General features: G+C 39.5%; 1 protein-coding gene across 6 annotated transcripts in view; it reads right to left on the bottom strand.

Annotated features, from left to right (window-relative positions):
• TTLL7 (tubulin tyrosine ligase like 7) overlaps positions 1-21494 on the bottom strand; it is a 154110-nt gene that overhangs the window by 97867 nt on the left and 34749 nt on the right. For 5 of the 6 annotated variants that reach the window (XM_025288388.3, XM_025288387.3, XM_044944786.2 and 2 more), the window contains exon 2: positions 124-323. In XM_025288388.3, the coding sequence (XP_025144173.3) occupies positions 124-148 (25 nt within the window). In that variant the 5' untranslated portion in view covers positions 149-323. Of the gene's footprint in view, positions 1-123; positions 324-2257; positions 2322-21494 lie in introns of those variants that run through there. The other variant, XM_006059543.4, reaches the window with a different exon arrangement.

The raw sequence follows: 21494 nt of genomic DNA, 5'->3' as shown, positions 1-21494 counted from the left end.
AAGTATAAATTCTTATTCTTTAAGGGTCCCCAGTTGATTTTTAATTCTTGGAAAGATTACCAGTGATGATCTATAAAATGTAGATCTATATAGTAGGTCCACATGTTAAATCAAGCTGCTTACCTCTTTCCTGAGGCAGAGATGGCATTCTTGTCTGTGCCAATCAACGAGCAGAGTGTGTTGCTGTACAAGCTCTTAGGAAACCTGGAAGACCCACATTAGTCTAAGTAGGATACGGCTCCAAATCACTTCAAGTTCCTATCATATTATCTTGGTGGGATCCTCAGATTTCAGGATACTGAAATTATGAGATAAGAAGGTACCTGCAGGAATTTTAAAACACAGGTATGTAGAAAACAACTCTTATGATTTTTTTTCTTCAATATATGTCAATACTCTTCTTTTTAAAAGTCAAGTAAAGATGAAAGTTAATGTAGTCAATAAACAAATACAGTTAATTTATTAAACCTTATGCATAAGCAACAGTCCTCTGATTTTAGAAGAACACAGTCTAAAGGAAACATACATACAGTAAATAACATGATTTACACAAGAAAAACAATAACATTATTCACTACCATTTATTGAACACTTTCTATTTCAGGCCACTTACACCACTTAATCTCTCAACAAAACTATAAGGTAGAAGCTTTTATCTCTAACAGGTAAATACGTTGAGCTCAGAAAGGACAAATCTTTACAAAGAAAGTAAGGGACAAAGTGGAGATTAAAATAGTATCTCTCTGATATCAGGACCCCATACAACCTTCAACTCAATGCCTGGAAGCCCAGCTGCAGCTCCCCTTTTAGTATGAAATGGTGAAATAAGTGCCAGGTTAGAGGCCACATGCTGACAGAATGGAGGAGAAAGAAATTCCCTTTTAAGGTGTGTGTCAGGGGAGGGGGTGACTACATAAAACAGATCACATTTGAGTTATGCCTTTAAATACGAGAACAATTATGAAAAGTAGAAAATGGGAGGAGTCATTACCAAAATGATCTTATTTGGGCACACAGAGGAACACAATAAAACATTTTGCAATGAATGAACTAATTCAATCTGGCCATGCCTCAAAATGGCCTGTATTACATTTCACTTTTATTTTCATTATGTATGTATGAACCTAGGGGTTGCACCCTGACTATACTATACTATATTATCAGCTTTCTAGTTTCTCCCATCATACATCAAGAATCTTGAATGTAAAATGTTTCCAAATATAATGAAAATTTATAAAACCTATCATAATAAACAAAGGTATTATATCAACACCTTTATCAAGAGATTATCAGGTTTATGAGAAATTCAGAAGTATTTGAAAATTCAGCTACATAAAATGTGACTCTTATAATTCACTCCCAACAGTCATTAAAAATAAGACTAATTATTAAAGAAAATTTAGAAATTAGTTTGTTTTTAGGAATCATTTTCACTACAATAATTCTCTAGAATAATTCAAAATCAAAACTAGGGAAGTATTATCTATTACAGACCAACTGTGGGCAGGTACTATGTTAAGCATCTGAACTATTTTACCTCATTAACAAACTTGGAACTTGGGTCTCATCTCCCCCAGTATTCCAGATACGGAAATTAAGGCTAAACAAGTTAACTAAATCAAGGTAAAACATCTTATAAAAAGAAAACCTAGGTTTTGAACCTAATTCTGTCTGATTATTCTGTTCATTGAGCACCACTATTTTCAGGCAGCACGCTAATATACTATATCTAGATGTACAAGAAGCTTGTGACCCTACTGCAGTCCATACAGCAAGATACGGGAGTATTCTGGGAATTCATGACACTTCAGTGAAATCACAGTAAACATCCCTAACCTGATAATAGATCCCTATTCCAAGCTGGAAATAGACTGCATCATTTTTCAGAATAAAAGAAAGGAGTAGTCTAAAGTTCAGTTGATTTCTTTCTGGAACTTCTGATACCTAGGTAACTATTTGAGTTTACAGGTCCTTATCCAGCAGCTTGTTATTGGAGTAAACAAAGATCCTCTTATAGTAACAGAGTGCTTATTACATTGAAAGTAGGTGACAAAGTCAACAAGAGTTCAAGAACAATATTTGCCTAACTATACTAACAATAAATCAATAATTGTTATACACCGTAAAAGCAAATTTATTCATTTCTGACTTAAATAATGAGGCTCATAACTTCGATTTATATAGGGCTCAAAACAAGAACTGAGCTTCCCAGGTGGCACTAGTGGTAAAAAAAAAAAAAAAAAAACCAAAAACCCACCTGCCAACGCAGGAAACAAGAGATGTGGGTTCAATCCCTGTGTCGGAAAGATTCCCTGGAGGAGGGCACGGCAAACAACTCCAGTACTCTTGGGCTTCCCTGGTGGCTCAGACGGTAAAGAATCCACCTGCAATGTGGGAGACCAGAGTTCGATCCCTGGATTGGGAAGATCCCCTTGAGGAGGGCATGGCAACCTACTCCAGTAGTCTTGCCTGGAGAATCCCCATAGACAGAGGAGCCTGGTGGGCTACAGTCCACGGGGTCTCAAAGAGTTGGACAAGTCTGAGCGACTAAGCACAGCACACAAAACAAGAACTACTATTCCTTCCCCCAACCACACAAGAATTAAAGGCCTTAAAATTATTCTCTCCATAGATACACTTAATTCCATTTATGGTTTGGTGAATAACAAGAAAAGTGCTCTAACGAATTCCAGGACTTCATTCTGTCATTCGATTCTAACCATTTCAACCTTATTCTAAACAAAAGATTTGAGATGACAGATTGATCACATCACTCAGACAATCCCATGGCTACCTACTTTCCAAAAGGAGAAGCATGTTTCAGTTACCTCTGAAGTAACCCAACAGTTTCTGAAGTTTGGCTACAAAGTAAAATCACCTGGGGCCTTTTGAAAATCCTGGTATCCCGGCCACACCCTAGACTCAGGCGAGGCTTAAGCAGCAGCACTTGTTGTTGTTCAGTCCCAGACCCCAAGGACTGCAGCATGCCAGGCTTCCCTGTCCACCACCAACTCCTGGAGCTTGCTCAAACTCTTGTCCATTGAGTCAGTAATACCATCCAACTATCTCATCCTCTGTCATCCCTTTCTCCTCCTGCCTTCAATCTTTCCCAGCATCAGGGTCTTTTCCAATGAGTCAGTTCTTCACATCAGGTGGCCAAAGTATTGGAGCTTCAGCTTCAGCATCAGACCTTCCAATGAATAATAAGGGTTGATTTCCTTTAGAATTGACTGGTTTGATTTCCTTGCAGTCCAAGGGACTCTCAAGAGTATTCTCCAGCACCACAGTTCAAAAGCATCAGTTCTTCAGTGCTCAATCTTCTTTATGGTCCAACTCTCACACCTGTACCTGACTACTGGGAAAACCATAGCTTTGATTAGATGGACCTTTGTTGGCAAAGTAATGTCTATGCTTTTTAATATGCCATCTAGGTTTGTCATAGCTTTTCTTCCAAGAAACAAATGTCTTTTAATTTCACGGCTGCATTCACCATCTGCACTGATTTTGGAGCCCAAGGAAATAAAGTCTATCACTGTTTCCATTGTTTCCCCATCTATTTGCCATGAAGTGATGGGACCAGATGCCATGATCTTAGTTTTCTGCATATTGAGTTTTAAGCCAGCTTTTTCACGCTCCTCCTTCACCTTCATCAAGAGGTACTTTAGTTCCTCTTCACTCTCTGCCATAATGGTGCTATCATCTGCGTATCTGCTGCTGCTGCTGCTGCTGCTAAGTCACTTCAGTCGTGTCTGACTCTGTGTGACCCCATAGATGGCAGCCCACCAGGCTCCCCCATCCCTGGGATTCTCCAGGCAAGAACACTGGAGGGGGCTGCCATTTCCTTCTCCAATGCAGGAAAGTGAAAAGTGAAAGTGAAGTCACTCAGTCGTGTCCGACTCTTAGCGACCCCATGGACTGCAGCCTACCAGGCTCCTCTGTCCATGGGATTTTCCAGGCAAGAGTACTGGAGTTGGGTGCCATTGCCTGCGTATCTGAGGTTACTGTTATTTCTCCTGGCAGTCTTGATTTCAGCTTGTGCTTCATTCAGCCTGACTTTTCACATGATGTAGTCTGCACATAAAGTTAAATAAACAGGGTGACAATATACAGCCTTGATGCACTCCTTTCCCAATTTGGAACCAGTCCATTGTACCATGTCTGGTTCATGCTGTTGCTTCTTTACCTGCATACAGGTTTCTCAGGCAGGCAGGTGGTCTGGTATTCTTATCTCTTTAAGAATTTTCCAGTTTGTTGTGATACACACAGTCAAAGGCTTTAGCATAGTCAGTGAAGCAGAAGTAGATGTTTTTCTGGAATTCTCTTGCTTTTTCTATGATACAACGGATGTTGGCAATTTTTAAAACTCTGTAAGTGAGTCGGGTGTGTAGCTAAGACTGACAACCTCTGCTGTAAGCAGACAACGGCACTAAAGCAAATAGTAGTTAATTACAACATGAAAGTGAAAGTGTTAGTCGCTCAGTTAGTCACTCAGCCTTGTCTGACTCTGTGACCCCACAGACTATAGCTGACCAGGCTCCTCTGTGCATGGAATTCTCTGTGCAAGAATACTTGAGTGGGTAGCCATTCCCTTCTCCAGTGGATCTTCCTAACCAGGGATCAAACCTGGGTCTCCTGCCTTGCAGGCAGATTCTTTACTGTCTGAGCCAGGAGGGAAGCCCCAATTACAAGGTAAACATATATAATTTTAAGAAAAATGTCAAACAAAGATGAAAACATTTATAACTGTATGAAAAAGTCAAATAGGTAGAAGTCGTCTATAAAAATCCTCATATCTAGTTCAGATAAACAAGTTAGGAGAAAAAAGAATTAGGAGGTCAGCAGAAATTGATTTCTAACACAATTTTATTTTGCAAGTAAAGAAGCCATTTCCAAGAGAAATCAAGTTACCAAAATTTCAAGGAAACAGTAACTTTAAATGTAGAACACCTAGTGCTACCATGCAAAACAAAGCTGCGTAACACCAGAACACAAAGATGCTGATACGCCGTGACAGTACCCTCTCTGCACAATGCTTCCCACATTTCTACCCATCACTTAAAATCCACATTAATTTCTGCTTTTTCCTTAGAGTTTTTTCCGCTCATGGCTGAAGAAATTCATTTCTCCCTCTTCTGGTCTATCAGAGACCATTCGCATCCCTATCATAGCACCAATCACAGACCAAGAAACTAAGCTCCATGAAAACGGTGGTTCTCTTCTATCCTGTTCATTCCTCCACTCCCAGGCCCTGAAATAGTGCCTAACATCTTGCCCAATAAGAGCTTGTTCATGAATTTAAAGAAAATAATCAATTAACTAATGACACCTGGGAATAAGATGAGGTGGTTATGGAGCTCCAAGAAGCAGTATGTATAACTTTTATATTTTTAAGCGAAAAAAGCAAAGTACATAAAAGTTCACATTTCTGTAAAATGGTGGATATGTGCACAGAGCAGTGGTGGCCTTCTGTAATAACAGCTGGGGGCAGAGCCAACGAAGTCTTCCATGTATACCCTTTAGTACCCAAAGCATGTAACACCTATTCAAAAAGTTAAATACATGTGATAAAAGTTTGTGTCAACATTATCATGTTGAGAATAAAAATATTCAAATTTTACATTTCAGTCAGATGAAAGAATATGGTAGAAAGAGCTCGGAGCAAGAAGTCAGTTAGAATTCTTACCTTTACCCTGCCATTTACCAGACAGATGACTTACTTTCTTAATAAGGAGAAGGAAAGAACTGATTCTTTCCGGCACTAAAGTCTAAAATGTCAACCAGTTGAGGATGCTGTTTTGTATGACAACATGATGAAGACATGCAAAAAATAGGGAAACTGTGACCATCCCCAACAATCCCCCCAATCCATGCCCTGGAGATGCTATATATGGGCTTTTTGTACATATTTGTGAAATTTTAGCTTACCAGAAATTACTAAAATAATTTAACAAAAAAGGTCAGTTGGAATCAAAATTAGAGCTAAATTGAAAATACATAAAATAATGTTAAGTAAAAATGTGATAAAAGGGCATTTCCTGGGGTCCAGTGGTTAGGACTAGGGGCTTTCACTACTGGTTGCAGGGTTGAATCCCTGCTCCAGAAACTAAGATCCCACAAGCCACACAGTGTGGCCCCCCCAAAAAAAGGAAGAAAAGTTGTTTTTCTGGTAATGAGAAGAAGGAGAAGAGACTCAAACAAACCAGTACCTACTGTACACTAACCACTTTCACATACCTTTATGTGTAATATTTAGTCCATACAAAGACCCTTTGATTCTAATATTACATTTGGTAAAGTTTATATTCCATGGCAAGTAACTTGCCCAAAGTCACATCTTAATAGGTGACAATGAAGTGGTTTGTCTCTAAAGTCCATGTTCTTTCCCACTTTTTGTGCTACTTTCAAAACTCAGTCTTTAAACATATTAAGGACTTCTCAAAGAAGCTTAACTCTGTTTGACTGGAACTATTTTAAAAGCTAGGGAATGACAGCCAGAGAATCAAACTGCGATTTAAAATGTGGTTGAGATCACGAAGTCCTAGCAGATTTAGTCTCTCTTTTTGGATACCCTAGGCAGCTGGTGGTACCCAGATCACCTTCCTGTTTCCCTTCATGAATGTATTGAAATTCAACCAATATTGTTATGGATCAGGTACTGTTCTCAGTAAATAAAATGGATTTAACAGTTTTCTTTCTTTGTGGTGTTTGCATTCTAGTTGGGGAGAGACAAATAACAACAGCAAACATTAAATAAGTAAACTTGAGAAAATGCTAAGCTCTATGGATAAAAAAAAACAGAGCTGGTAGTTAGGATTTCAAGAGTGTGGTAGAGGCAGGGCAGCGGGGAGGATGAAGTTTTGTAATTTTAAATATTGTATCCAGACAGGCCTTACTGGGGATGATTTACCAAGGAGGGCAATGACCTGTTATCACAAACGGAGTTGATAAAAATACTATGCATAAGTGCAGGTATGGGCACGTAAGCATGGATGGATGTGAACACATATAATAAGGAGGAAATGAAGAAACTGACTACTTTCTGGATACTGAACAATCTTTAAGCCCTTCAAAGTGACTCCTCTTCCTAAACCCTAGTTTTCCTATGTCTTTATTCTCTACATTAATTTTTATATTACTATTTTCACACTGACCAGGGGTGGAACAAATATGTGTCACAATGTTTGTAACTGGTTTTACATACTTTTGAGAGTGAGATCTCAATCACTCCCTCCACTGTGTGTCCCAGCTTGTACCGACATTAGATTGTGACACGCTCCTCAGGACCCTCTCTGGTTCTCGGCTCCTAGTATCACAGTTTTGTGAATCTAGCTCAGTTCTAACCCCACTTCCATAATTTTAGTTCTCAAAACTCATCAAAAAAAAAATCTGTATTATCGAGTTCAGGCTATGTAATGCTGAAATAATCTCAGGAGTTTAAAACAACTAGGTGTATTCCTTGATGCTACATATAAACCAAAGACTGGCAGGGTGCTCCATGTATCATATCACACAGAAGCCCAAGCCGTCAGAACAGCCATCGTCCGAACAATAACAATGTGCCAGAGGGAAAGAGAGTTTTGGAGGATCTTATCCAGGCAACCAATGACAGAATTTCTGCTCACAATTCAACAGCCTGAAGCAGTCACATGACCGCAGAGAACAAGAGTTAGGAAGTGCTATCGTATCAAATGACTAGCAGGGGGAAAAAAACTAGTAAATAACACTAAGAACCACCACAGACTCAAACTTTGATTACTCTCTATTTGAACCTAGTACTATTTTATAGTTCTCCATAGCTCCACTTTATAGTATTCTCCCCTGCCTAGAAAAATAAATAGCTGAAGATTCTGTATTGGGTCCAGTCTCCTTAGAAGTATTACATTCTAAATTAGACTGTTGAAAATTTAGATCCAACTCTGATTCATGAGCAATGTGATGGGAGTCACTGAAGGATTTAAAGAGGAATATATTGTCTTGTGTGCTCAGTCATGTGCAACTCTTTGAGACCCTTTGGATGATAGCCTGCCAGGTTCCTCTGTCCATGTGTCTTTTCAGGCAAGAATACTGGAGTGGGCTGCCATTTCCTCCTGCAGGGGATCTTCCCAACTCAGGGATGGAAACCGTGTCTTCTGTATCTCCTACATTTCCAGGAGATTCTTTACTGCTGAGCCATCAGGAAAGCCCCCTAAGGAGGAGTAACATAATCCAAATTTCTTTTTGGTAGGTTATACCAGCAGTTATTGTGGAGAATGGACGGAAAAGGGGCAGGAGTGAACAGGCAGTTTCAAGAGTTACAAAACTCCGGGAGAGAGACGCTAAGAGCTTGATCATGAATCAAGCAACAGACACAGGGAGAAAGAATAGGGTTACTACAGAAGAACAGCAGAACTTGGTGATCAAGAAGGAAGTTATCTCGGATGACACAGTTCTCTGCCTTATGAGAACTGAGCAGAAGACGGCACCATTCATCTAGAGAAGGCAGAATGAAGAGCCACTTTGAGGGATAAGATGATTACAATTTTACATTTGCAGAAAAGGATGGATGGAAAAAAATGGAAAATAAGACAAAAGAATTTGTGATGACTAAAGATAAGGAAAACATCCACTTTTATAAATAAAATGCTTTTAGTTAAACACAAAAAGGTCCCTTCTGAAGCATAACTGCTCCTATTTCTCTGCTCTCTGCCAGAAAACAATAATAGATTTTCAAAATGCCCAGCTGTCTGACTAGTGAACAAATGACATCACCCAAACAACTGTCATAACAATAATGCATTACCACCACTCATTGTGTGTACAAATTAAAAGGATTTTTAGAGAAGCTACATACTCCCTGAACATAGAAGCTTTTGTCTCCCTTTCTCAGACTGGGTATATTTTCAAAAGCTAGTTCTGTAGTGTGTTCTAGACCTTAAAAAAACCATTTAATCAACCACTTGTAAAGACCCAATAGGGAGTCTTACATAATGCAACATTATATAAGAATAAACAGAAAAGTATTTATTCATTCTAGCAACAATTAATATTGATCTTGACCAACAGGGGTAACTCCCACTAATGTACTGCATATTTATATTTCAAAATGCCTTTAGCCTGCTTAGTATCTGCTCAGCATTTATAATTAAATTACAGCACCCATACAAAATTCCACTAAGCTCTGTGGAATCCCTTGTGTTTGGAATTTAGTGTAGTATGACATGAAAAAATTGGGATTGATAAACAGGTAATGATAACATAGCACAGCTTGAAAGCATTGTTTTCCTTATTAAGAGCTGTATTTCCAGTACTTATGATAATGAGAAAGGCAAAAAGCTGACTCAAAAATGTTGAACTAAATAAAGTTCAAAGCCAGTATCAGCTGTAAGTCAGTTATTAAAGTGACAGATGACAGGCTGATTACATAATATAGCCATCAAATGCTTAAGGACAGTTAAAAGCTGCTTTGGGTACATTTCTCCTAGAATATAATGTCGCAGTTCTATACAATTCTCCAGTAACCTAAAAGAAAGTCTCACTTGCTCCCTAGGAATAACACATTATGTTATCAATTAACTTGTGAATATATCATTCACTTTTGTAAATCCATTTGCCCCTTTCACTTCCCCACCCTGCAAAGAGCTGTACCACATCTAAGACAGTTGAATCTCGCATCTTCAAAATACTCAACCCATGCTGGGCTTCCCTGGCAGCTCAGCTTGTAAAGAATCTGCCTGAATGCAGACGCCAGTTGGATTCCTGGGTCGGGAAGATCCGCTGGAGAAGGGATAGGCTACCCACTCCAGTATTCTTGGGCTTCCCTGGTGGCTCATCTGGTAAAGAATCTGCCTGCAATGTGGGAGACCTAGGTTTGATCCCTGGGTTGGGAAGATCCCCTGGAGAAGGGAAAGGCTACCCACTCTAGTATTCTGGCTTGGAGAATTCCATGGATTGTATAATCCATGGGGTCACAAAGAGTGGGACACAGATGAACGACTTTCACTTTCATGCTGACTCCACAAACACTTCTCTTTTGTTCTAAGCTATAAAGTTGTAACTAGAGGTTCTTTGGACACATCTTTCCATTTCAGTAACCTATACCACACAATGAAAGAAAGGGACTGGGGGAAGTGGAGAATTTTTAAAATATCCGGTTCTCTCTTCCCTGCCAGAAAATGCACAATAGATACCAAAATGCACAGCTGGTGAACAAATGACATCACCCAAAAGTTATCTGATGCCAGCATTCTAGTTCAAAACTTAACTGTTTAGCTTCTGCTGAAAACCTGGCATGTCTCTTATGTTTCTTATCTTGGGCAAAGGCATCATTACTGTCAAGTAAATCAAAATCATCTTTATCTCTTTCTTGGACTTCCGTTGTTTGATACTCATTCAATGCACACCCTGTAGCCAATTTTAGGGTATATATTAGTTCTATTATTCATCTTACTATATACTTCTAAAATGTGTTTTAAGTCTTAAGTGTATAAAATGCATTGGGTTGTTTAGCCTCTGATGTCATCCATATCAGTTAGTAAGTTAACACATGAAGAAAGACTATTAGCTACCTAATAGCCTTTCACTAGTTCTTCCTTACTAAGTCACCTGAGTAATTATTAGATGTGGCATTGTGCCGATCTAAATAGCTACATTTCCCAGACTTTCTTACAGGTATACATGGCCATGTGACCAAGTTCTGGCCAGTGAGTGTAGGTGAAAGTTGTTGAGCGAAACTTTCCAGTAAAGGGAGGTAGACAAGTGATGGACACTCATTTATTTTCTTTCTTCCTTCCGTCCTGAAATGCAAATGTGATTACATAAAGTGCCAAAAATCAAGAGAAATAAGAAGAGACTTCATTATACGTTTCCTCTATGAGGTAACTGTCTCCAAGGCAGCAGCTTTAAAAATGTCTTTTAATTTACATATTCTTCAATCTCAAACACAGAGCCTGGAACATAGGAGCTAAACTGCTGAGCTTCCATATCAGAGAGATACAATTCTATGGGAGATTTTGAACTTAACAAAGAGTACTCACAGATATAGAGAACAAATAATGGTTACCAGTGATGAGGGAGGGGAGGGCCAACATAGGGGTGAGGGAGTGGGAGATACAAACTACCGGGTGTAAGATAGGCTGCAAGGATGTGCTGCACAACTGGGAAGATAGCCAATATTTTGTAACAGCTGCAAATGGAGTGTAACCTTTACAACTGTATATTCTTTTAAATTTCTACTGTATTAATTTCTAGAATCAGGTAAATTTGTCACAGTGTTCAAGCCCCTCTAAATTAAATTAAATCCCAGTAAAATTAAGCCATAGTCTTAGAGTCATGCAGTCCAAGTGTAGAAAATCCATATGAAAGAAAAGAAAATGCGCAAACCTAGTTCATATAATGCTCTGTATCCCCCATCAGCTAAACTAAGCTGGGTGTGTCACTATAAGATCCTAAGGATAGAAGGAATAATAAGACTATTTTATTTCTAGATCATTACACAAGGTGTAAAGAGAATTTACAAGAACAGCTTTTGGAAAGAAGTAAAATACTAATAGCTTAACTAATTAAACTTAACTATATTTTAATAAGTTTGGCTCATTTTAAAATGAGACTCTTTCCCCAAAGTCATTCCAGACCTTTAAAAACACTATCTGGCACCACAATCCTTGCTGTGAAACCAGTCCTTTTATAGAATTGCAAAGAAACAAAACTATTTTTGTCCTTCATTCTAAAAACAATAAAAATGCAGAATAGAATTAGTGCCCAAAGTTAACCAGTGCTCAATAATATAATACCCACAGACACTAAACTTTCCAATAGTATAAATTTCTTTTTTAATAATTCTTTCTTCTCTTGACCTCTACTTTCCCTTCTCACACAGAATAAATAAATACTATTGAGATGTATCACTACTCTGTTTAAAAGTTTAGTTACCCTGCATTATTTCATTACATTTCTAATTAGAAATGTAGGCAATAAACATTTTTTAATGCTCACTATTTCAAAGGTGTTAATCGCTCATTCGTGTCTGACTCTTTGTAATCCCATGGACTGCAGTCCTCCAGGCTCCCCTATCTATGGAATTCTCCAGGCAAGAATACTGGAGTGGGTAGCCATTCTCTTCTTCAGGGGATCTTCCCGACCCAGGGATCGAACCCAGGTCTCCTGAATTGAAGGCAGATTCTTAACTAAGCCACTTTTATTAGATGCCATATTGAGAAAAAAAATGTGTCCTGCCTTCGACATATACATTTATCCTTCAGAAAAGTAGGTTAGCATATCCAAAACTACCTAAAAGATAAGAACTCATCTAAAACAAACTGAAATTCTGATTATTTCAACAGAAATATACTTAATGAAAGTCGACCCTAAGAATCGGTAAAATTAAACATATAACCATAAGTTCACAACATGCACCTCAGTGTTATAAATTTACTATTATACAAAATTAATGAAGTTGATTTTCTGTGGTGCCTCACAGGATTTAGCTTTATTATTTTTAATGTTACCTCGTATTCAAACTAACCCATATACAGGAGATCAAGATGGCAGTGTATGGGGGGGTGTGGAGCTCACCTTTCCCTCCACAAACACAACTATGAGTGCAATAATTCTCATGGGAAACTAACTAGAACCTACAGAAGGACTCCTATATAACCAAGGCTGCGAAAAAGATTTACACAGAATTGTGTAGGATGGGAAGAAACACTTCAGGTTGGACCTATGCCTCTGAGAGAATTAAGAAGAAAAGGGACATCACACAGATGGAGCTTGTCCTGGGGAATGAGTGGGTCAAGCCCAGACTGGATATCCCAGTCCTGGGGTCCAAAGCACAGGAGACAAGCCACCTTGACTGCATAGGGAACTGCAGGGACAGATAAAACGGGAAGCCTAGACTCCACTGATGAGAAGTGCACCAGTGCTGGTATGTCCCCAGGGCAGAAGAGGGCAAAAGAGCTCTGCCCTGGCAACTACTGCCTCTCTGCTTGCCAGTCTGAGCCAAGTGAACACTCCAGCCTCCCTCATCCATGCCACACCTTGACACTGAATCTACAGCAGCCAGGACCTGGGAAAAGACTTGATCTAGGGATGCAGAGATGATCCAGGGGCCTAGGAAGTGGGCCAGGTAGGGCAGCTGCAGGGGCTACTGTTGGTGCTTACACAAACAGCATGCCCCAGAAGCAGCCCAAACTCCTGGCACCATGGCCACCTGAATTTCTGAGACCTCCTTGCACTACCCAGTCCTAGTTGGGTAAATGTTCTGGCCCATCCACTCTATGCCACAGACTAGCACTAGACCTGGAGAAGCCACCACAGGGGAAAAGAGGACTGGAAGCTGCATCTAAGCAGAACCACAGATACTTACATAAGCAGCAGATCAGAGCTCTGTGGACTTACTTGGTGGCTCAGATGGTAAAGAATCTGCTTGCAACATAGGAGACCCAAGTTCAATCCCTGGGTCGGGAAGATCCCCTGGAGGAGGGAATGGCTATCATACCAGTCTTCTTGCCTGGAGAATTCCATAGAGAGAGCAGTCTGGCAGGCTACAGTCCATGGGGTCACAAAGAGTCGGAAACGACTGAGCGACTGAGTGCACACATGCTCTCACACATACAAAGGAACAGAAAGCTATCCATTCTTGGATTGGAAGAGTTAATATTGGTAACATGGCCATACTACCGAAAGCAATCTATAGATTTAACACAACTCCTATCAAAATACTCATGATATTTTCTAAAGAATGAGAATAAATAAATCTAAAATTCATATAGCAGCACAAAAGACCCAGGATTGCCAAAACAATTTTCAAAGAAAAAAAAGAAGAAGAAGAAGCTGGAAATATATCCCTCATAGACTTCAAACAACACTACACAGCTACAGTAATAAAAACAGCATGCTATTGGCACCAAAACAGACACAAAGATCAAGAAATAGAATACAGAGCCCAGAAATAAACCCATGTACCTATGGTCAACTGATCTACAATAAAGGAGACAAGAACATACAATGCAGAAAAGACAGTCACTTCAACAAGTGGTGATGAGAAAACTGTACAATCATATGCAAAATAATGAAATGAGAACATTTTTTCACACCATATACAGAAATAAACTCAACATGGTTTAAAGACTTACATATAAGATGAGAAATCATCAAACTCCTAGAAGTGAACAGAGATAGAACACTCTGAAATAAATTGTAGCAGTATTTTCTTGGATAAGTATAAGGTAAAAGAAATAAATGCAAAAATATACAAATGGAATCTAAGTTTAAAAGCTTTTTGCATAGAAAAGGAAACTATCAACCAAATTAAACGACAGACTACGGAATGAGAGAAAATATTTGCAAATGATGTGACTGACAGTGGGTTAATATTCAAAATATACAACCAACTCTTACAACTCAATATCAAAAATACAAACAACCCTATCCAAAAATGAACAGAAGACCTAAAGAGTCACCTTTTCAAAGAAAACATTCAGATGTCTAACAGGCATACAAAAAGTTGTTCAACACGGCTAATTGTTAGAAAAATACAAATCAAGACAATGAGGTATCACCTCACACCTGTCAGAATGGCTACCATCAAAAAGTCTACGAATAATAAATGCTGGAGAGGGTATGGAGAAAAGGGAACTATCATACACTGTTGATGGGAGTTCAGTTCAGTTCGGTTCAGTTCAGTTGCTCAGTCATGTCCGACTCTTTGTGACACCATGAACTGCAGCACACGAGGCTTCCCTGTAATCACCAACTCCCAGAGCCTACCCAAACTCATGTCCATTGAGTTGGTGATGCCATCCAACCATCTCATCCTCTGTCGTCCCCTTCTCCTCCTGCCCTCAATCTTTCCCAGCATCAGGGTCTTCTAAAATGAGTCAGCTCTTTGCATCAGGTGGCCAAAGTATTAGAGTTTCAGCTTCAACATCAGTCTTTCCAGTGACCATCCCGGTCAGATCTCCTTTAGGATGGACTGGTTGGATCTTCTTGCTGTCCAAGGGACTCTCAAGAGTCTTCTTCAACACCACAGTTCAAAAGCATCAATTCTTCTGCACTCAGCTTTCTTCATAGTCCAACTCTCACATCCATATATGACCACTGGAAAAACCATAGCCTTGACTAGACGGACCTTTGTTGGCAAATTAATGTCTATGCTTTCTAAAATGCTGTCTATGTTGGTCTTAAATTTCCTTCCAAGGAGTAAGTGTCTTTTAATTTCATGGCTTCAGTCACCATCTGCAGTGATTCTGGAGCCCAAAAAAATAGTCAGCCACTGTTTCCCCATCTATTTGCCATCAAGTGATGGGACCAGATGCCATGATCTTAGTTTTCTGAATGTTCACTCTCCTCTTTCACTTTCATCAAGAGGCTCTTTAGTTCTTCTTCACTTTCTGCCATAAGGATGGTGTCATCTGCATATCTGAGGTTATTGATATTTCTCCTGGCAATCCTGATTCCAGCTTGTGCTTCTTCCAGCCCAGCGTTTCTCATGACGTACTCTCCATATAAGTTAAATAAGCAGGGTGATAATATACAGCCTTGATGTACTCCTTTTCCTATTTGGAATCACTCTGTTGTTCCATATCCAGTTCTAACTGCTGCTTCCTGACCTGCATATAGGTTTCTCAAGAGGCAGGTCAGGTGGTCTGGTATTCCCATCTCTTTCAGAATTTTCTACAGTTTATTGTGATCCACACAGTCAAAGGTTTTGGCATAGTCAATAAAGCAGAAATAGATGTTTTTCTGGAACTCTCTTGCTTTTTCAATGATCCAGCGGATATTGGCAATTTGGTTTCTGGTTCCTCTGCCTTTTCTAAAACCAGCTTGAACATCTGGAAGTTCACGGTTCATGTATTGCTGAAGCCTGGCTTGGAGAATTTTGAGCATTATTTTACTAGTCTGTGAGATGAGTACAACTGTGGGTAGTTTGAGCATGATTTGGCATTGCCATTCTTTGGGATTGGAATGAAAAATGAACTTTTAAAGTCCTGTGGGCACTGCCGAGTTTTCCAAATTTGTTGACATATTGAGTGCAGCACTTTCACAGCATCATCTTTCAGGATTTGAAATTGCTCAACTGGAAATCCATCACCTCCACTAGCTTTGTTCATAGTGATGCTTTCTAAGGCCCACTTGACTTCACATTCCAGGATGTCTGGTTTTAGATGAGTGATCACACCATTGTGATTAACTGGGTTGTGAAGATCTTTTTTGTACAGTTCTTCTGTGTATTGTTGCTACCGTTTCTTAATATATTCTGCTTCTGTTATGTCCATACCATTTCTGTTCTTTATTGAACCCATCTTTGCATGAAATGTTCCCTTGGTATCTCTAATTTTCTTGATGAGATCTCTAGTCTTTCCCATTCTACTGTTTTCCTCTATTTCTTTGCACTGATCGCTGAGGAAGGCTTTCTTATCTCTTCTTGCTATTCTTCGGAATGCTGCATTCAAATGGGTATATCTTTCCTTTTCTCCTTTGTTTTTTGCTTCTCTTCTTTTCACAGGTATTTGTAAGGCCTCCCCAGACAGCCATTTTGCTGTTTTGCATTTCTATTTCTTGGGAATGGTCTTAATCCTTGTCTCTTGTACAATGTCACCAACTTCTGTCCATAGTTCATCAGGCACTCTATCAGATCTAGTCCCTTAAATCTATTTGTCACTTCCACTGTACAATCATAAGAGATTTGCTTTAGGTCATACCTGAATGGTCTAGTGGTTTTTCCTACTTTCTTCAATTTAAGTCTGAATTTGGCAATAAGGAGTTCACGATCTGAGCCACAGTCAGCTCCCGGTCTTGTCTTTGCTAACTCTATAGAGCTTCTCCATCTTTGGCTGCAAAGAATATAATCAATCTGATTTCGGTGTTGACCATCTGGTGATGTCCATGTGTAGAGACTTCTCTTGTGTTGCTGGAAGAGGGTGTTTGCTATGACCAGTGCATTCTCTTGGCAAAACTCTATCAGCCTTTGTCCTGCTTCATTGTGTACTCCAAGGCCAAATCTGCCTGTTACTCCAGGTGTTTCTTGACTTCCTACTTTTGCATTCCAGTCCCTTACAATGAGAAGGACATCTTTTTGGGGTGTTAGTTCTAAAAGGTCTTGTAGGTCTTCATAGAACCATTCAACTTCAACTTCTTCAGCCTTACTGGTCAGAGTATAGACTTGGATTACTGTGATACTGAATGGTTTGCCTTGGAAACGAACAGAGATCATTCTGTCATTTTGAAGATTGCATCCAATTTCTGCATTTCGGACTCTTTTCTTGACTATGATGGCTACTCCATTTCTTCTAAGGGATTCTTGCCCACAGTAGTAGATATAATGGTCATCTGAGTTAAATTCACCCATTCCAGTCCATTTAATTCACTGATTCCTAGAATGTCAATGTTCACTTTTGCCATCTCCTGTTTGACCACTTCCAATTTGCCTTGATTCATGGACCTGACATTCCAGGTTCCTATGCAATATTGCTCTTTACAGCATTGGACCTTGCTTCTATCACCAGTCACATCCACAACTGGGTGTTGTTTTTGCTTTGGCTCCATCCCTTCGTTCTTTCTGAGGTTATTTCTCCACTGATCTCCAGTAGCATATTGGACACCTACTGACCTGGGGAGATCACCTTTCAGTGTCCTATCTTTTTGCCTTTTCCTACTGTTCATGGGGTTCTCAAGACCATAATACTGAAGTGGTTTGCCATTCCCTTCTCCAGTAACCACATTCTGTCAGACCTCTCCACCATGACCCGTCTGTCTCGGGTGGCCCCAAGTATAAGCTGGTATAGCCAGTATGGCAAGCAGTATGAAAGTGAAAGTGAGTCACTCAGTCATGTCTGACTCTTTGTGACCCCATGGACTGTAGCCCATGAGGCTCCTCTGTCCATGGAATTCTCCAGGCACTCCAGGCCATTTCCTTCTCCAGGGCATCTTCCCAACCCAGGCATCAAACCCAGGTCTCCCACATTACAGGCAGACTCTTTACTGGCTGTGCCACCAGGGAAATCACAAAGAGCAGTTGGAGATTCCTCAAAACACTAAAACTAACCATATGATCCACTAATCCTTTCCTGGGAATTTATCTGGAAAAGATGAAAACTCTTAATTCAAAAAGATACATGTACCCCAACTTTCATAAGCAGCACTATTTACAATAGCCAAGACATGGAAGAAACCCAAGTACCCATCAATAGATGACTGGATTAAAAGATGTGGTAAGTAAAATGAAAGTCGCTCAGTTGTGTCCGAATCTTTGTGACCCCAAGAACTATACAGTCCATGGGATTCTCTAGGCCAGAATCCTGAACTGGGTAGCCTTTCCCTTCTCCAGAGGATCTTCCCAACCCAGGGATCAAATCCAAGTCTCCCACATTGCAGGTGGATTTTTACCAGGTGAGCCACAAGGGAAGCCCAAGAATACTGGATTGGGTAGCCTATCCCTTATCTAGCAGACCTTCCCAACCCAGAAATCGAATCAGGGTCTCCCGCATTACAGGTGTATTCTTTACCAACTGAGCTATCAGGGAAGCTCAAAGATGTGGGGGATATATATATATATATATATATATATATATATACACACATACATATATATAATATGGAGTATAAAATTGACTATAACTCAGCCATAAAAAGAATAAAATACTGCCATTTGCAGCAATGTGGATATACCTAGAGAATCATTATGCTTAGCGAAGTGAGTAAGAGAAAGACAAACATTGTATGATATTACACATGGAATCTAAAAAACAATACAAATAATGTATATGCAAAACAGAAACAAACTCATAGATATAGAAAACCAACTTGTTATCAAAGGGGAGAGGGAAGGGGAGAAGGACAAATTAACGGTACCAGATTGAGAGAAATAAACTCCTATATATAAAATAGATAAGCAATAAGGATATACTGTATAGCACAGGGGATTATACTTATTATCTTGTAATAATCTATAATGGATTACAATCTGTGAAAATACTTAATCACTATGCTGTATACCTGAAACCAGCATAATATTATAAATGAACTATACTTCAATAAAGGCTTCCCTGGTGGCTCAGAGGGTAAAGCGGCTGCCTGCAATGCGGGAGACCTGGGTTTGATCCCTGGGTCAGGAAGATCCTCTGGAGAAGGAAATGGCAACCCACTCCAGTACTCTTGCCTGGAAAATCCCATGGATGGAGTCCATGGGGTCACAAAGAGTGAGACACGACTGAGCGACTTCACTTTTATACTTCAATAAAAGAAGAAATACTAACAGTTATCCATATACTCTATAAGTCTGACTAGGAAAATATGCAATCTTTAGAAAAATTTTAATCCAGGTGCTGTAAAACTATTCACCTGTTTCTCTCTTGGGCTGGCTTTCATTATCATGTCACATTACTGGAACTTACACTAACAGATTATTTTTTAAAACCTTTATTTATATCATCCCAATCAATCTATTAAAGAAAAAATGGTTTGCTTTCTTTAAGAGCATGGAAAATATGAATCTTAAACAGCAATATACATTTGGTGTGCAATTTTAGTCTACCTACATTGTTCTCTGCTATTATATAGTTTATTAACTATTTTACTTAAAAGTCGTCTTTAAATAACTGGAATATAAGCTTCTGTACAGTGTATATATTGCACATTCCCCACAGCACTTTATGTGTTCAAAATATGGGTGGGTCTCCTCCAATCAGGTGAAGTCCTTAAGAGAAAACAGACTGCAGTCCCCAGAGAAATAGGGATGTCAGTCTCAGACTGTCTTGGACTTGAGCTACAACATCAGCTCTTCACTGGGTCTACCTGTGAGATTGCCAATTCCACAGATTTTGAATTTGCTAGTGTCCAGTCACATAAACTTGGAGAAGGCAATGGCACCCCACTCCAGTACTCTTGCCTGGAGAATCCCACAGATGGAGGAGCCTAGCGGGCTACAGTCCATGGGGTCGCAAAGAGTCGGACATGACTGAGCGACTTCACGTTCACTTTTCATTTTCATGCACTGGAGAGGGAAATGGCAACCCACTCCAGTATTCTTGCCTGGAGAATCCCAGAGACAGGAGCCTGGTGGGCTGCCATCTATGGGGTGGCACAGAGTCAGACACGACTGACGTGACTTAGCAGCAGCAACAGTCACATAAACTAATTCAAATGCATTCTCGTCTCCTCTCTCTCCCTCCTTTCTTCTCTTCATCCCTCTCCCACTTCCTTGATCTCTCTCCTTCTTCCCCTCATCTTTTTCATTCTATGTATATACTATTGGTTCTGTTTCTTTAGAGAACCCTGAGTAAAATATTCATTATTCCATAGGGTCGGTCGGCTACATTTCATGAGACTAAAACTGAAATTTTAAAGCAAAAAGGTTCTGGAGAAAAAGATATACCAATCTAAATATAACCAAGGCCTAAACTAAGGTTTCTAGATTATTATAAAAAGAATGGATGAGGACAGTTGTATAAGGAAAAATCTACAGGATTTATCTCAAGAACAAAAGTGAGAAAATGAATAGAGCGTATAGATTATTTCATAATCACCACCATATTTCATTGATTCTAAGCCATACTGCTTTGCTTTTTAACAGTCAGAAACATATAAACCTGTGATGCATCTGACAATCACTATCAGCCAGGTGGCAGTGCTGATACAGTGATCACTGCCTGTACATGCAGAATCCATGTCAGAGACTGGGAGAAAAATGCAGATAAGATGACGGAACACTCTTTTAAGAAATAGTACATCACTAACTCTCAATGACACAGAGGATAATGTACAGAAAAACCCAGAAAATGAGGACTCTAAAGAAGAAGATATTCGAGAGTATCTGCCTTTGAATGTGAAGCAATTTAAGAAATGCCTTGATCAATCTGACTCATATTTTCTCTTATTTTTGTTTGCATGAAAGTTAGGTGACTTTTTAAAATTATCTTTAAAAGTCTCTTTCAACATGTATAAAATAAAATTGTAGTACCAAGAAAGCATCCATGCCGTAGCTGAAATTGTAATAAACAACGTGTCTTACCTTGAATGTGATCTTAACTGTAATGAAAACTGGCAGTGCATCAGCTATTAAAATCTCAAGTGTATAGAACTAATGACAACTCCAACCATTATTTGAACCTTTACTCTATGCGAACAGTTCTCAAACCTGAATGTGCATCATAATCTCCTGGAGGGCTTGAATAAGATCATTAGACCTCATCCCCAAACTTCTAGCTCAAGGCAGCACAACTCATGTCAGACTTACTCTAGCAAGGCTGCAAAAACCTCACATACTCTCGACTTAGGCAGGATTAGCTCCGAGCAAAGGGTTAAACCTTCAGAGAAAAGGTATCAGTACCTGCAACTGCACACAGGGAGGGGAAACAATGACTGACACATGAGCGATCCATTTACAAATGCGACTCTGACATAAACAACCTGTGCAGTAACTGCACAATGTACTAACATCTCCGATTATTAACATGAAAAATGAAAAGAAAGTAGAACTAAGACCCCTTCTGGCTCTAAAATTCTAAAAATCTTTGGCCCAA

The sequence above is a fragment of the Bubalus bubalis genome, chromosome 6 (genome assembly GCF_019923935.1).
Source record: "Bubalus bubalis isolate 160015118507 breed Murrah chromosome 6, NDDB_SH_1, whole genome shotgun sequence".
In the NCBI taxonomy this organism is placed as follows: Eukaryota; Metazoa; Chordata; class Mammalia; order Artiodactyla; family Bovidae; genus Bubalus; species Bubalus bubalis.
The sequence above is the reverse complement of the archived record's forward strand: the minus strand, read 5'-3'. Positions and strand labels throughout refer to the sequence as shown.